The following is a 16377-nucleotide window of genomic DNA, read 5'->3' on the forward strand; positions in this document are numbered from 1 at the left end:
CAACAAACTGTGGAAAATTCTTTAAGAGATGGGAATACCGACCACCTTACCTGCCACCTGAGAAATCTGTATGCAGGTCAAGAAGCAACAGTTACAATCGGACATGAAACAATGAATGGACTGGTTCAAAATTGGGAAAGGAATACATCAAGGCTGTATATTTTCACCCTATTTATTTAACTTACATGCAGAGTACATCATATGAAATGTTGGGTTGGATGAAGCACAAACTGGAATCAAGATTGCCGGGAGAATTATCAATAAACTCAGATATGCAGATGATACCACCCTTATGGCAGACAGCAGAGAGGAACTAAAGAGCCTCTTGATGAAAGTGAAAGAGGAGAGTGAAAACGTTGGCTTAAAGCTCAATGTTCAAAAAATGAAGATCATGGCGTCTGGTCCCATCATTTCATGGCAAATAGATGGGGAAACAGTGGAAACAGTGAGAGACTTTCTTTTTGGGGGGCTCTAAAATCATTGCAGATGGTGACTGCAGCCATGAAATTAAAAGACGCTTGCTCCTTGGAAGAAAAGCTATGACCAACCTAGACAGCATATTAAAAAGCAGAGACATTACTTTGCCTATAAAGGTCCATCTAGTCAAAGCTATGATTTTTCCAATAGTCATATATGGATGTGAAATTTGGACTGTAAAGAAGGCTGAGCACCCAAGAATTGATCCTTTTGAACTGTGGTGTTGGAGAAGGCTCTTGAGGGTCCCTTGGACTGTGAGGAGAGCTAACCAGTCCATCCTAAAGGAAATCAACCTGAATTTTACTTGGAAGGACTGATGCTGAGGCTGAAGCTCTAATACTTTAGCCACCTGATGCAAGGAGCCGAGTCATTGGAAAAGATCCTGGTGCTGGAGAAGATTGAAGGCAGGAGGAGAAGGGGGTGACAGAGGATGAGGTGGTTGGATGGCATCACTGACACAGTGGGCATGGGTTTGTGCAAGCTCCGGAAGATAGCTAAGGACAGGGAAGCCTGGCGTGCTGCAGTCCATGGGTTGCCAAGAGTCAGACCTGACTGAGGGACTGAAGGACCACATGCTGTCCTACGTTAGTGTTTTCCCCTTGCCAGTATAAAGCAGTATGCTTGGAGAGAGTTTCTTCTCTTGTTTCAGTTGCATAATGGACTGTGGTAGGAACATAGCATCATTTGTTTAGTTTCCAACTCATGGGCACTTAAATCATCCTTGTATGCTCATGGTAAGTCGCTTCAGTTGTGTCCAACTCTATGCAACCCTATGGTCCATAGCCCGCCAGGCTCCTCTGTCCACAGAATGCTCGAGGCAAGAATCCCGGAGTGGGTTGCCAAGCCCTCCTAATGGCATCTCCCCGCCCAGGGACCGAACCCATACATCCTATGCCTCCTGCACTGGCATGCGGGTGCTTTACCACTAGCATCACCTGGGAGCTCAGGTTGTTCTTAACCCTTTGCTATTATAAACAGAACTACAATGAGTAGATTTATATGTGTCTAAACTTGCTTTTTAAATTTATTTAAATATTTTAATTGTAAAATATATTCAATGTACATCTTAACAATTTAAATTTTTTAATTTTATTTAAAAAAATTTATTTAGCTATTTGTTGGCCTCACTGTGCAGCATGTCGGATCTTAGTTCCCTGAACAGGGATCGAACCCACGCTCCCTGCATTGGTAGTGTGAAATCTTAACCACCAGACCACCAGGGAGGTCTCCATTAACCATTTTTAAATGTCCAGTTCTGTAATGTTAAGAACATTCACTTTGTTATATGTCCAACCTCCAGAACATTTTCATCTTATAAAACTGAAACTCTATAAACCATACCATTCCTTCCTTCCTCTCCTAGCCCCATTCTACCTCCTGTCTCTGAATTTGTCTTCTCTGGGTACCTCATCTAGGTGGAATCATATGATGTTTTCCCTTTTGTGACTGTGTACTCAAGGCTCAACCAAGTTGCAACATGTATCAGAATTTCCTTCCTTTTTAAGTTTGAATAATATTCCCTTGTAAACATGCCACCTTTTGCTCATTCGTGAGTGGACATTTGGGTTGCTTGCACCATTAAGCTGTATTGTATATTTGTTTTTAAAGATGGACAGCTTTATTTCTTGCATGTGATGCAATTCTACAGGCTCAACCATGGAGGGGTTTGGGTGACCATTTGTTGGGTCCCAGCTTTCCTGAAAAGATATAAAAGAAGACATTGTGCGGCAGCTCTGCTAGGTACTCACACTCAGCCACAATCACATCTTAGTTCAATTCTTGCATCTCTTCTGCGAGGTGGATGAAATTATCCCTGTTTTTAAGAGAAGACATGGGAGGTTTTTGATGATATCAGGGCCATTGTAAGAGGCAAGGCTGAGCATCAAAGCCAAAGCTATTGGCTGCTTGGCTCCCCAGCACTTCTAGAAGTTGCAGTTTTTCCTTCCAGGTCTTTACCCTCACTGGTCGTGAGCTCAGGGCATCCCTGATTCCCATTGCAAGCCTGCATCCTCCCTAGTCCATTTCAGGACCACACATTTCATGTTTGTGGACTCTGAAGTGGTGGAATGTTATTTTACTTGTCTCTGTACGTCAGCTTTCTTTTTCTGAACATAAAGTATACAGTTTGGAAAACGTAGAAAAGCACAGGGGAGGAAAACAAAACCAGCCGTATTTCCATCCCTTAGGTGAAATTCCACCAGTGGTGGCTCATTAACTCCATTAACATTTAGTGCTAGTGTTGGTTTGTCCAAAAAGTTCAATTAGGTTTTTCTGTCACTGTATCTTACAGAAAAACCCAAAGGAACTTTCATCCAGCCCAATGTTAACATTTAGCATTAGTAGCTTCTCATGCTTTCTTTTGTCTTTTATTCTATTTTTTCATCAACAACACCTCCAGGGCAGTCTGGTTAGTAGAGAATCCATAGCATTGGGCAGGGAACTTATGTTGGGCCCCTAATCAAGTGGATTGAATATTCCAGTGAACATGTCTCTGCTACAGCTCGATTCTCTTTTCAAAACAAAGCCACAGTTTCCTGGGCCTCATGATCTGTTTTCCAGATTTGCTTTCTCCTCCTCCCTCTTTTCTCATCGGGTCTGGTGCCTAGCTGGCATCCAGGACATATGTAATTGATGAAGAAAAACTCTCTTTTCTCCCTGTTCCCATGATTTTTACCAAAGATAAGTGACTGTTTCTAAGACTGAATGAAGGTCTTGTCTGGCTTCCCTAGTAGCTCAGATGGTAAAGAATCTGCCTGCAATGCAGGAGACCTGGGTTCGATCCTTGGGTCAGGAAGAATGGCTATCCATTCCAGTGTTCTTGCCTGGTCTATCCTGTGGACAGAGAAGCCTGGAAGGCTACAGTCCGTGGGGTCACAAAGAGTCGGACACGACTGAGTGACTAACACACACACACTGGATGGGAAAGAAGGAGCCAAGTTTGGGGGTAAAGCTGACTTTCCCTGTTCTCTCAGCCTTCAGGGTCACAAAGCTCCCAGAGGGCCATGTACCCTCAATAGCACAAGTATCTGCATTTCTACTCCAGCCATGCTCCCTGCAAAGGTTTTCCTATGAGCTTGAAACCTCTGGCTCTCAGAATGCTGCCTTCCCAAAATAGGCTAATTATGGTGATTCAGACGGCTTTACAAGCCAGAATTTAGATAGCATACAATTAGATGCTTGCTAAATGCCTGCAGAATGAAGTTCTTCTTAATTTCATTACTGTCTCTTTTGATTAGAGGCTGATTACTTTCAGCTCTAATTTTTAGGTTCACCTGGGTCTCAGTGTCTGGACTAGCAGACAAATCATTTGAATTGGTGGGAGTTGCATTTCACAAATACTCAGCCATGTAAGAGACTTATCAGGATAAGTTTCTGGATCTCTGAGCATAGAAACATGGGTTTCTGAGGTTGGAACTTCTTTATGAGGTTATTTCTTTTCTTTCTTCTTTTTTTTTTTTAATAAAAAATATTTGTTTATTTGGCTGTTCCGGGTCTTTGTTGTGGCATGTGGGATCTAGTTCTCTGACCAGGGATCAAACCTAGGCCATCTGCATTGGGGACGGGGAGTCTTAGCCTCAGGACATCCAGGGAAGTCCCTTCTGAGATTTTTTCTGACCATTCATTTTAATTATCTTCAGGATCCCTGAGCAGATTTTCCATGGGTCCTTTGGAAAGCAAATGAGAACCAGCATCTTTTGCTTGGGGAAACAGTATAGATGTGTGGCTTGGGCACTGCTCAAAATCTAGGGGAACTGTGAACTATACCCACCTTGACAAAGGTATGCCATTTGTAATTTGTGAGGTGCTATATGGGCTCCAAGGACATTTATACCCCCAAATTAGGTCTAGAACAGCCTTTATTGGTCATTCCAAGGGCTTCCCAGGTGGCGCTGTAGTGAAGAATCTACATGCCAATGCAGGAGATGCAGGAGGTGGGGGTTTGATCCCTGGGTCAGGAAGATCCCCTGGAGGAGGGCATGGCAACCCACTCCAATATTCTTGCCTGGAAAATTCCATGGACAGAGGAGACTGGAAGGCTATAGTCCATAGGGTCTCAGAGAATCCAACATGACTCAGCAACTGAGCATGCATGAATGATTTGGTTAAGATTCTAACCCCTCATCTTTGTTTAGAGGTGGTATGATATAATAGAAAAATCTCTGGATAGGAGTCCAGGAAGTTGAGTTCTATATTAGTGTTACCATGATTGATATTTATTCTGAATAAAATTCATCCCTTTGCTGTTTTATTTCTCCACCCTCCTCAGTAGGTGGCCTTCACTTGCTGATCTAATGTGACTCTTTGGGCTCCTGCCATCACGACAGCATTCCACTTGGGGAGGAGGAGAGAAGGAAGGGGAGTGACATTCCTCTTCTCTATAAGGATGCTTCCCAGAAGTTGCATGTGCTGCTTCGTTTATATGCCATTGGCCAGTACTTAGTTCACATACCCAAGGGTAAGAGAGGCTAGGGAAATACTCCAGTGGCCAAATGCCCAGCTAAAATCAGAAGATCTCTTTTAGAAGAAAGGAGGGAAAGCAGTTTGGTGGGGGAAGCGGGCATGGGTTATTAGCTAACGTTTGTGCCACAGGTGGAGTTAGCTTTTGGAGGAGAAGTGTGTGTGATCATATTATTTATTTGCTGAGGACTTCCCAATGCAGTGAGCCAGAGTGACCCCTGCCAATCTTAGAGAAATGCTTGGGTTCTCATTGATAGTGTGTGTATAAAAAAATCGCCTGTTGATGGTGGGTCCCTAAGCCACAATCCTTTCCCTTGCCCCACTGACACAGCTCTTGACACTATCAACATCTAGCATCTCTTAGACCATTACCATGTGCCACAAGCAGTTCTAAGTGTGCAATATGTGTTATCACACTTGCCCCTCACCACTACACAGAGGGGAAGTTACTGAGACCTGGGGAAACTGAGCACTGGCCCACATTTTCCCCAAAAGGAAGCAATGTTGGTGGTATAGTTGCTAAGTTGTGTCCAACTCTTGTGACCCCATGGATGTAGCCCGCCAGGCTATTCATCCATAGGATTTTCCAGGCAAGAATACTGGAGTGGATTGCCACAGTTCAGTTCAGTTCAGTTCAGTCGCTCAGTCATGTCTGACTCTTTGTGACCCCGTGGAGTGCAGCATGCCAGGCCTCCCTGTCCATCACCAACTTCCGGAGCCTACTTAAACTCATGTCCATTGAGTCAGTAATGCCATCCAACCATCTCATCCTCTGTCATCCCCTTCTCCTCCCGCCTTCAATCTTTCCCAGCATCAGGGTCTTTTCCAATGAGTCAGTTCTTCCCATGAGGTGGCCAAAGTATTGGAGTTTCAGCTTCAGCATCAGTCCTTCCAATGAATATTCAGGACTGATGTCCTTTAGGATGGACTGGTTGGATCTCCTTGCAGTCCAAGGGACTCTTAAGAGTCTTCACCAACACCACAGTTCAAAAGCATCAATTCTTCGGCGCTCAGCTTTCTTTATAGTCCAGCTCTCACATCTGTACATGACTAGTGGAAAAACCATAGCTTTGACTAGATGGACTTTTGTTAGCAAACTAATATCTCTGCTTTTTAATATGCTGTCTAGGTTGGTCATAGCTTTTTTCCAAGGAGCAAGCGTCTCGTAATTTCCCCAGTAGGGTCAGGATTTGAATCCAGGGCCCCTTGTTCCAAAGCTAGAGCTCCTCACCAGTACTCCACATTGTCTGACACTTTGATTTCTGGCTTTTAGCAAGGGAAGATTGCCCTGGCTGTGGCCGCAAGGAGCAGCTGCAGCCTCTGCATGGACGTGCTCATCAAAGCTGAGAGGCATTATGCCTAGAGAGAGGTAAGGAAGGCTCAGGTCAGCTCAGCAGAGGCCTCTCCTACAACCCCCTCTTCTGACGGGACGAGAGGGGCGGTCTGTGTGATTCTTTTTCTCTCCCTAGTGGCCAGGGCCCTGTGAGTGTGGTTTCACGCCTCTCGTCCTGTGCTGTTCCATCCGTGGTGTGAACAGCTGCGTCTCCTCCTCTCCATCCTGTGTTAGTCGCAGTGGTGGGAGCAGAAGAGTAGGGCTCAGTGGGGCCAAGCAGGCCAGCCTACACTGCTGGCTGTGCCTGCTGTCACAGTCTCTGGCTATATATGGTTCCTTCTGGAAGTTCCCAGACTCCCATTCTACTAAGTGGTCAGATGTCATTCGGATGGGTTAGTCACTCAGTCATGTCTTACTCTTTGTGACCCCATGGACTATGGCCTGCCAGGTTCCTCTGTGCTTGGGATTCTCCAGGCAAGAACATTGGTGTGGGTTGCCATTCCCTTCTCCAGAAGGTCTTCCTGACCCAGGGATTGAACCCATGTCTCCTCCACTGCAAGTGGACTCTTTACCATCTGAGCCATCAGTCCTGGTAGGGAAGTTCATATTTAGTTTTTGTATCTTTGTCTTTTATTTGGCTGCATTATTTAAATTTCAGAAAGCATTAAAGCAACAGCAATTCTCAATGTGGCTTTATGATATAAAGTTTAAGTACTACGTTATTCGGACACAGTTTTTCTTCCTCTTTTTAACTATAAGCCCACAAAATATAAATACCCAAAGATGGCAAAGCAGGTAGGTTTGTGTAAGTTACTTTTTAGAAAACAGTTAAAACACTTTCACACAAGTATTTACTCTAGCACTGATGAACTATACTACTGAGGATATATGTATTCTAGTAAGAAACCAATAATGAAAATGACTAAAGGTTAGTCCTATCTACATCTCAAACATTTGACATTTTTGTGTGCTGCACAGAAATGGTGAAGCTTTTGCTAGGTGGGGATAGAAGAGCTGAAATAGCAGCCAGTGATTATTCAGATACCTTAGGAATCCCAAATTCAAAGATGTTAAAATCAAATATTTTGCTTTATATTTTTATTAGATATTATTCCTATTCAGAGTTTTGCAGTTTGCAACATACCACTGTGCTGGCTGTTCTGTACTCAGGTATTCTGCAATGGCCATCCAAACCTTATTCATCTCGAGAATACAAAAAGTGGTCTCCAGGACATTCCTCTGCCTTCTTGCATCAGTATTCCCTCTGATAGCTGCCACTCATGCAGCATCTCAATAGAATTCCCACCCCCCACCCCACCAAGATTCAATTCCTTTGGGCAGGAATTTCATTACTAGACAACCACTCTCTACTGTCCTAGACTGAATCCCTGGTCCAAAAGGCTGGAGCCAGAATTTAGGTCCTAGTCCCTCTTCCCCTGAGGGAACCTCATGCCCGGATTGAAGTCTAATTTGCCAGTGCTGAGAAATGTCCCCTTAAGGCCTTTCAAGGCAAAATGCACTGATTTGCCTCTTTGCTCACAGTACTGTTTAATTGGCTCAATAATCCTGGTACATGGGGATTATTTCAGAGTCCACTCTGTCCTCCCCAGACTTTTCTTATTTGCCTCTAAGACAAAACAAACTTGACAAAGTTGACAACGTCTGACAATTAGAATTCTGTTTAATTGCTCTCCTTTACCCTCTGATTTCTATTCCATCTTCTTTTTCCTCTTCCTCTTTGTCTAGCCTCACTCTCACTTTCTTAGATCATCACTATGTTTTATTGAGGATGACTTTCCCATCTTTTTGCTTGTTTTTTAAATGGTTGTTTTCACATTTTCTTTAAAAATAGGCATATTCACTGGTTCTATTTTTAATTCCTGTTAGCATTTTTAGATTCTTTTTCCTAGATGAGAATAAATCATTTTTCTACCAGATGAATAAGGCCTCTTTCCTTGCCAGTCTTTAAGATGGGAGAGTTAGATGAACTTTGAAAATCATAAATAATGCATGCCTATAGCTGGTGATGTAGACCCACAGAAAATGCTAAGAATTGTTAACCCCTGGTGACAACTGGGATCCTGAAGTCTGGAGTGGGAGGAAGTCTTGTTTTTTTTTTAAATATATATCCTTAACATTTTTTTAACCAAATTTATTTATTGCTATTTTATTATTTAAAACTCTGTTATTAAAGAAGCTTATATCCTGGTCTAATATGAAATGGTTCCTAATGAGAAGATTAGAGAAACCGTTGAAATTACCCCTCTCTCTCATATCCATTTACTCATCTACCTAACCACCTAATCATCCATCATTAAATTCAGTGGTTCAAATGGGAGCTTCCTAACATCTGGCCTATGCTATTTTAATTTCCACCAGTTCTGGCTTCTGTTATTCCTGCAAATAGGTCAGTGCTTTACGGATGAGCTATTAATGCCTCCATTGCCTGTTGAAAAAGACCTGGGCTTCCCAAATCCCTGGCCCTTTCTGTGGCAGCCTGAAGAAAGGCCCAGCCCAATCCTGGAATGCACACACAGGCATGCTTCCAGAGAAATGAAAGTGCTATAGTGCAGAGCTGAGAGCAGAGGCATTTTGTAGCCTTCCCTTTAACTGGTGTTGTTTGGGGTTTTCATCTTCTTCGATTTCACATTTTCAGGAGATGGGATGAGGAGAAAAGGAACAGGGCAACCAGCACTCCTCCTGTTTGTTGGAGTCCGCCACCCCCACCCTTACCTCTTCTAGGTAGAGAAAGGCTGGGGTGCAAAAGACCCTGCGTTCTAAAACCTTAAACAATTATGAGCCAGTCATTCCTACCATTCCTATCCCAGCTTCTGTTCACAAAGTCCAGATGCTAGAGAAAGGTCTTGCCGTGCCCCTCCGCCAAGTTTCCCGGGAGTTTTTGTGGACCTTCCGGAGGAGGGTACTGATGCTGTGAGGGTGCAGGCTGGCCCGTGCTGGAGGCTGGGGCACAAGCCCCCCCACTTTCTTCTCGTAGGTCTCGAAAACCAGGTTCCCATACCCCTTTAGTCAACTTCCCGCCCCAGCATTGACTTCCAGACTGCTGTTCAGAGTATCTTGCACTAAGATTCACTTTTATTAAAAAGAAAGACAAAAGTAGAAGTCACTATACGTAAAAGTGGAAGGAGACCTCTTGGTGGGCTGTGAGTCCTGGTGTCCCCGATTCCCTCCCTCCGGGGGGCACTTGTCTGGAGCCCCGATGGCACCTGCATGACAGGTGCAGTCATAGGGAGCCGTGACCTCTGCTTTACCTGGTGATGTCCTCCAGCTGTTTTGGCTGGATTCCGTAGGACTCTGGTGGATCTTCTTCTGTGTGTGTGTGTGTGTGTGTCTGTGTCTGTGTGTGTGTGTGTGTGTATTCTTAAAAGGGACAAAGGGAACATTGACAAGTCAGAAAACAAGCATCAATCCAGTCATGGTGCTGTTGGACTGAGCCTGGCTGCAGTGCTGTAATACACGATGCATTACACACAATGTGATTGTATCACCTAGAGTGCAGTTGCATTACACGCAACCTGATTGTATCACCTAGAGTGCAGTTGTATTACACGCAGCGTGACTGTAGTACCTAGAGTGCAGTTGTATTATACACGTGATTGTATCACCTAGAGTGCAGTTGCATTAAACACAGCGTGACTGTAGCACCTGGAGTGCAGTTGTATTACACACAGCGTGACTGTAGCACCTCGAGTGCAGTTGTATTACACACAGCGTGACTTTAGCACCTTGAGTGCAGTTGCATTAAACACAGCGTGACTGTAGCACCTGGAGTGCAGTTGTGTTACACACAGCGTGACTGTAGCACCTCGAGTGCAGTTGTATTACACACAACATGACTGTAGCACCTAGAGTGCAGTTGTATTGCACACAGCGTGACTGTAGCACCTTGAGTGCAGTTGTGTTACACACAGCGTGACTGTAGCACCTGGAGTGCAGTTGTATTACACACAGCGTGACTGTAGCACCTTGAGTGCAGTTGCATTAAACACAGCGTGACTGTAGCACCTGGAGTGCAGTTGTGTTACACACAGCGTGACTGTAGCACCTGGAGTGCAGTTGTGTTACACACAGCGTGACTGTAGCACCTTGAGTGCAGTTGCATTAAACACAGCGTGACTGTAGCACCTGGAGTGCAGTTGTGTTACACACAGCGTGACTGTATCACCTCGAGTGCAGTTGTATTACACACAGCGTGACTGTAGCACCTAGAGTGCAGTTGTATTGCACACAGCGTGACTGTAGCACCTGGAGTGCAGTTGTGTTACACACAGCGTGACTGTAGCACCTTGAGTGCAGTTGCATTAAACACAGCGTGACTGTAGCACCTGGAGTGCAGTTGTGTTACACACAGCGTGACTGTAGCACCTGGAGTGCAGTTGTGTTACACACAGCGTGACTGTAGCACCTGGAGTGCAGTTGCGTTACACACAGCGTGACTGTAGCACCTCGAGTGCAGTTGCGTTACACACAGAGCGTGACTGTAGCACCTCGAGTGCAGTTGCATTACACACAGAGCATGACTGTAGCACCTAGAGTGCAGTTGTATTGCACACAGCGTGACTGTAGCACCTGGAGTGCAGTTGTGTTACACACAGCATGACTGTAGCACCTCGAGTGCAGTTGCGTTACACACAGAGCATGACTGTAGCACCTAGAGTGCAGTTGTATTGCACACAGCGTGACTGTAGCACCTGGAGTGCAGTTGTGTTACACACAGCGTGACTGTAGCACCTGGAGTGCAGTTGTGTTACACACAGCGTGACTGTAGCACCTGGAGTGCAGTTGTGTTACACACAGCGTGACTGTAGCACCTGGAGTGCAGTTGCGTTACACACAGCGTGACTGTAGCACCTCGAGTGCAGTTGCGTTACACACAGAGCGTGACTGTAGCACCTCGAGTGCAGTTGCATTACACACAGAGCATGACTGTAGCACCTAGAGTGCAGTTGTATTGCACACAGCGTGACTGTAGCACCTGGAGTGCAGTTGTGTTACACACAGCGTGACTGTAGCACCTGGAGTGCAGTTGTGTTACACACAGCGTGACTGTAGCACCTGGAGTGCAGTTGTGTTACACACAGCGTGACTGTAGCACCTGGAGTGCAGTTGCGTTACACACAGCGTGACTGTAGCACCTCGAGTGCAGTTGCGTTACACACAGAGCGTGACTGTAGCACCTCGAGTGCAGTTGTGTTACACACAGCATGACTGTAGCACCTCGAGTGCAGTTGCGTTACACACAGAGCATGACTGTAGCACCTAGAGTGCAGTTGTATTGCACACAGCGTGACTGTAGCACCTGGAGTGCAGTTGTGTTACACACAGCGTGACTGTAGCACCTGGAGTGCAGTTGTGTTACACACAGCGTGACTGTAGCACCTGGAGTGCAGTTGTGTTACACACAGCGTGACTGTAGCACCTGGAGTGCAGTTGCGTTACACACAGCGTGACTGTAGCACCTCGAGTGCAGTTGCGTTACACACAGAGCGTGACTGTAGCACCTCGAGTGCAGTTGCATTACACACAGAGCATGACTGTAGCACCTAGAGTGCAGTTGTATTGCACACAGCGTGACTGTAGCACCTGGAGTGCAGTTGTGTTACACACAGCGTGACTGTAGCACCTGGAGTGCAGTTGTGTTACACACAGCGTGACTGTAGCACCTGGAGTGCAGTTGTGTTACACACAGCGTGACTGTAGCACCTGGAGTGCAGTTGCGTTACACACAGCGTGACTGTAGCACCTCGAGTGCAGTTGCGTTACACACAGAGCGTGACTGTAGCACCTCGAGTGCAGTTGCATTACACACAGAGCATGACTGTAGCACCTAGAGTGCAGTTGTATTGCACACAGCGTGACTGTAGCACCTGGAGTGCAGTTGTGTTACACACAGCGTGACTGTAGCACCTCGAGTGCAGTTGCGTTACACACAGAGCGTGACTGTAGCACCTCGAGTGCAGTTGCATTACACACAGAGCATGACTGTAGCACCTAGAGTGCAGTTGTATTGCACACAGCGTGACTGTAGCACCTGGAGTGCAGTTGTGTTACACACAGCGTGACTGTAGCACCTCGAGTGCAGTTGCGTTACACACAGAGCGTGACTGTAGCACCTTGAGTGCAGTTGCATTGCACACAGCATGACTGTAGCACCTCGAGTACAGTTGTATTGCACACCACATGGAGGAGCCCTGCCTTCTGCAGCCCTGAGAGTTGGGGTGCCTGTCCACTCTCCTCACGGCCATCAGAGAGCAGGAGGGGCAGAGGCATCGACTATGGGGTCTCCTAAAGAATATTTCCAATCTGGGCCCCTCAGAAATATTGACAGGAGAAAATTAAACACCCCAAAGAAGAAAAAGTGATATTGGTTGGAAGTAAGGCATTTAACGATGCATTTGTTGTGGTGACATTCCCATAGCCAAGGCACCCCCGTCTGTTTCCTTAGAAGTGGTGAGCAGGCTGGGGTAGAGGCATGGGACACAGCGTGGCAAAAGGCCTCACGCTTCCTGAGTCAGACAGACTCCAACTTGTTGTTTCAGACGTTTGTCTCTATCTTGGATGGCAAAAAAATTTAATCCAGTTATAGTTAATGTTGAAAGCATAGTCCTGGTTACCACCTTACGGATTCCACCTGATAAAAATAAATTCATATATACTCTGAAATGAGGCAATCAGCAGAAAACATCCGAAATCATCCAATAGGGTTCCTTTCAATCTAGGAGCAGAGTGAGAACATCAAGGGACACATCAATCCGCTCTACTCTGACGTTCAGGCAGGATCACAGCCTGGAGACCAGGTACTTTTGCCGTCTGCTCCGGCACCTGGTTTACTGTCAGCTGAAGGCCAACGAGCGGCAGAGGCTGGCCCGTTCGCAGAACTTTACGCACGCCCAGATTCGAGCTGTCAAGGAGCAGTTGTCAGGTCAGCATGGCCCAGATGATGTGGGCAAGAAGCAGTCAGTTCACTTACACCACACACAAGTACATTATGGCATTTTATTGCTAATTCTATGGATACATTTTCATGTGGAAAAAAAAGGAAGATAATGCATTGAAAATGTTGAATATTGACTACAGTTTCTAAAACGCTTTCTTTTGTATTGTTAAGATTTCTCCTTGTTGCTAATTAGGCATATAGTGTTCTGCAATCTTCAGAAAAATGTAATTGCCTTCTGGAAATTTCACTTGACCTAAAAAATTGATTTGGAAATACATTATGCCTTTGGAGTACTTGCTGTCAGGATAAGGGTTTTGATGTATTGCATTCACACATAACAGGGTGCCTAGGATGTGTTTAGTGCTGTGAGGGGATCCATACGTCAGCTCTGTAAGTTGTGGTGCATGTTTGATGCAGCTGATGATCGGGTTGGCATGATAGTATCAATAGTAACAGTCACGATCCAGTTATGTTGTAGCTGGCATGAAGGAACTGGTGATGGTGGCGTCGGCTTAGTCGTTTAGTCGTGTCTGACTCTTGTGATCCCACGGACTGTAGCCAGCAAGGCTCCTCTGTCCGTGGGATTTCCCAGGCAAGAATACTGGAGTGGGTTGCCATTTCCTTCTCCAGGAGACCTTCCTGACCCAGAAATTGAACCTTGACCTCCTGCATTGCAGGTGGATTCTTTACTGAGCCACTAGGGAAGCCCAGGAATTGGTGGGCTTTTGAGCAAAGGAATGACATGTTGATGATGGTCTTTAAGAGAAATCAGTCTGGCGGCAGCAGGACAAGGAGGGGCACTGGATCCACCTAGGGGTACCTTCTTCATGGGAACAGCTTGCTCCCCCTGAAATGCCTGTCCGTCTCACAGTCAATGCGGCAGACTTCCTCCCCAGAGCTCGGGCCCCCCATTCCTCAGCATCTGGCAGGGCTTTGTAACTGTGACCTGTAGGCAGAAGTGCCCATGGCTTCTCATCTCCACACCCAGTACTTCCCCCAACACCTCTTAGGGGTAGAATGTCTACTGAGATGTGCCCAGTGGAGAGTTCTGCCTGGCCAGGAGCTGCAGGCTTCCACCTGAGGAGCTTTCTGGAAGCTGAACTGGCAGGTGGGTGCATGCTGGCTGCACCAGGGTGTGGTCAACGGGCAGCAGCGGCAGGACCTGGGAGCTTACTGACCTGCAGATCCTCACTCCAGACTGGCTGAACCAGAAGCGCTGGCCTATCCCAGTGCCACCTGAACGTTGAGGAAAAAGCTCCACATCGCTTTAAGATTTTCCCTCCCCTCTCCTCCTCAGCTTTGATCCGTGTTAAGCACAGTAGGTGCGTGACAAGAACTCCAAACTCTGGTGCCCCCTAGAAGAACCAGTGAAGGAAGGGCTTTCATGCCCTGGGCTTCCTATCTCACAGCTGCCAGAGGGGGAATGAACCTGCAACCACAGCTATGTGGAAATCGAGTTAGAACTGAGTTCCCTGGAAGCAGGCGTCAGAATCTGCCCTTTGAGCTTGGCTCAGGAAAGGAGAGCTTCTGCGAACAGGGCCACAGGGCTCTGCTTATTTGGCTGCACGGGCCCTGGCGACACAGGCCACGCCGGTCAAGCACCTGTACGAGGAGCTTTCGGTGCGCACGGACTTTCCAGAAGCAGCTGGTGAGTTAGACTTTTCAACAAACAGGTGGAAACTGCTGCTTGCTTAAAACAGTCAAGGACAGTTGGCAGACGTGCTCCCCTGAGCCGCGGCAGTCCCAGCAGGGCGTCCGAACACGCAGCTTCCCCTTTGGTGACTTAGTCATTCTGGTCCCATTGTCGGCCTGGCGGTTCAGGGTCATTCCCCAGCTGGGCATTTGGGAAGTGGAGGGGAACTTTTGTGTGGGGGGCATGGTGGATGTGGGATGGGAGGTGGGCGAGAGAGCTGCGCCGTCTCATAGGGGGACGGAACAGTGCCCCACAGCTGAGAATGGTCTTGCACGGAACGCCTCTTCCGCTTGGGAACTCAGCAGGTTCATGTGTTTGAAGAAGTTCTCTCTGCGTTGAGAGGAGAGAGCTGATGGGCTATTATTTTGCCAGCTGGGATTACTGCTAAAAAGCACTCTACCAGGGACCGTACTGTCAGGGAAGATGGTTTGAAACCTTATCAGCATATTAGGGGTGTTATTTATCATTCATGTAATAACCATTCAAGCAAAATATAGATATAATAAATAATCTGCCATTATTTTCGCTGGTGCAGTTTTCTGAAACTGAGACCATGAAAGCACAGCAGGTTGCGAATCCAGTGTGGTTTCAAGCAGTGGTAGGTACAAAGGATAGTGCATGGGCGACGTCTGCCTTCCATGGTCTGATCCTCCTAGCTCTGGGTTGTTCCCTACGACTTGGATTTTGTTTCTATGAAAGAGTGTCTGCAAGAACTCTGAGGCAGCCCACTGCAGTGGGTGAGGGCATGCACTCCAGGTGAGACTGTGAGCTTACAGCTCAACTCCGACAGATAACAGGCTGTGTGATTTTGAGCAAGTTCTCTAGAGAACTCAATTCACCAGTGTTCTCAACTGTTAACTAGAAAAGCGTCTGTGTCAAAGGCCCATTGTGGGATTGAGTGATAGTGCCTGACTTGTAGCACGTGCTTAATAAAGGTCAGCTATTAATCACGTTATCTGATTTTTTCCAGAAAAGATTCGTCAATTTAAGTGAAGTTGACTCAAGGCCCAAGAAATGTGCACTTTCATAAATGCCTAAAGAAATTAAACTAAAGTGATTTTCCATTCAGTGTGCAGTCCTCTTAAATTCAGTTCTTTAAATGTCATCAGGTTCTTCCAGTAGTAGTATTGATTTTCCTTTCAACTATGAAGATGGCAGTGACAGGATTCTCTAACAGATGAAGAAATGGTATTATACTTTCCAACCACTGAAGTAAAAAAAATGTTGGTTTTGCTTAAAGAAAGTTGTATATGATTTTCCCATTTCTGTCATTTGATGCAACACCTGATAGCTTATTTAGTGATAGAATAATCTAAGATTTTGTATATCATGTTTTAAAAATTATGATGGTGGGAACATTATGGTATATGAAAAAAACCCAAGGGTTTTAGAACAGACAGACATGGTTTTGCAATTTATTAGCTGTGAGCCTTTGGACTAATATTCAAGTTATCAGATCTT

General features: G+C 46.0%; 1 protein-coding gene across 1 annotated transcript in view; it reads left to right on the plus strand.

The window, feature by feature from the left end:
* ANKDD1B (ankyrin repeat and death domain containing 1B) overlaps positions 1–15255 on the plus strand; it is a 58429-nt gene extending 43174 nt beyond the window's left edge. Inside the window, 7 exon segments of the mRNA XM_065941282.1 lie at positions 6209–6304; positions 6405–6660; positions 9097–9199; positions 13006–13208; positions 14738–14791; positions 14794–14871; positions 14924–15255. Coding sequence (XP_065797354.1) covers positions 6209–6304; positions 6405–6660; positions 9097–9199; positions 13006–13208; positions 14738–14791; positions 14794–14871; positions 14924–15255 — 1122 coding nt within the window.
* Positions 15256–16377: the final 1122 nt, after the last annotated feature.

The sequence above is a fragment of the Muntiacus reevesi genome, chromosome 7 (genome assembly GCF_963930625.1).
Source record: "Muntiacus reevesi chromosome 7, mMunRee1.1, whole genome shotgun sequence".
Taxonomy (NCBI): Eukaryota; Metazoa; Chordata; class Mammalia; order Artiodactyla; family Cervidae; genus Muntiacus; species Muntiacus reevesi.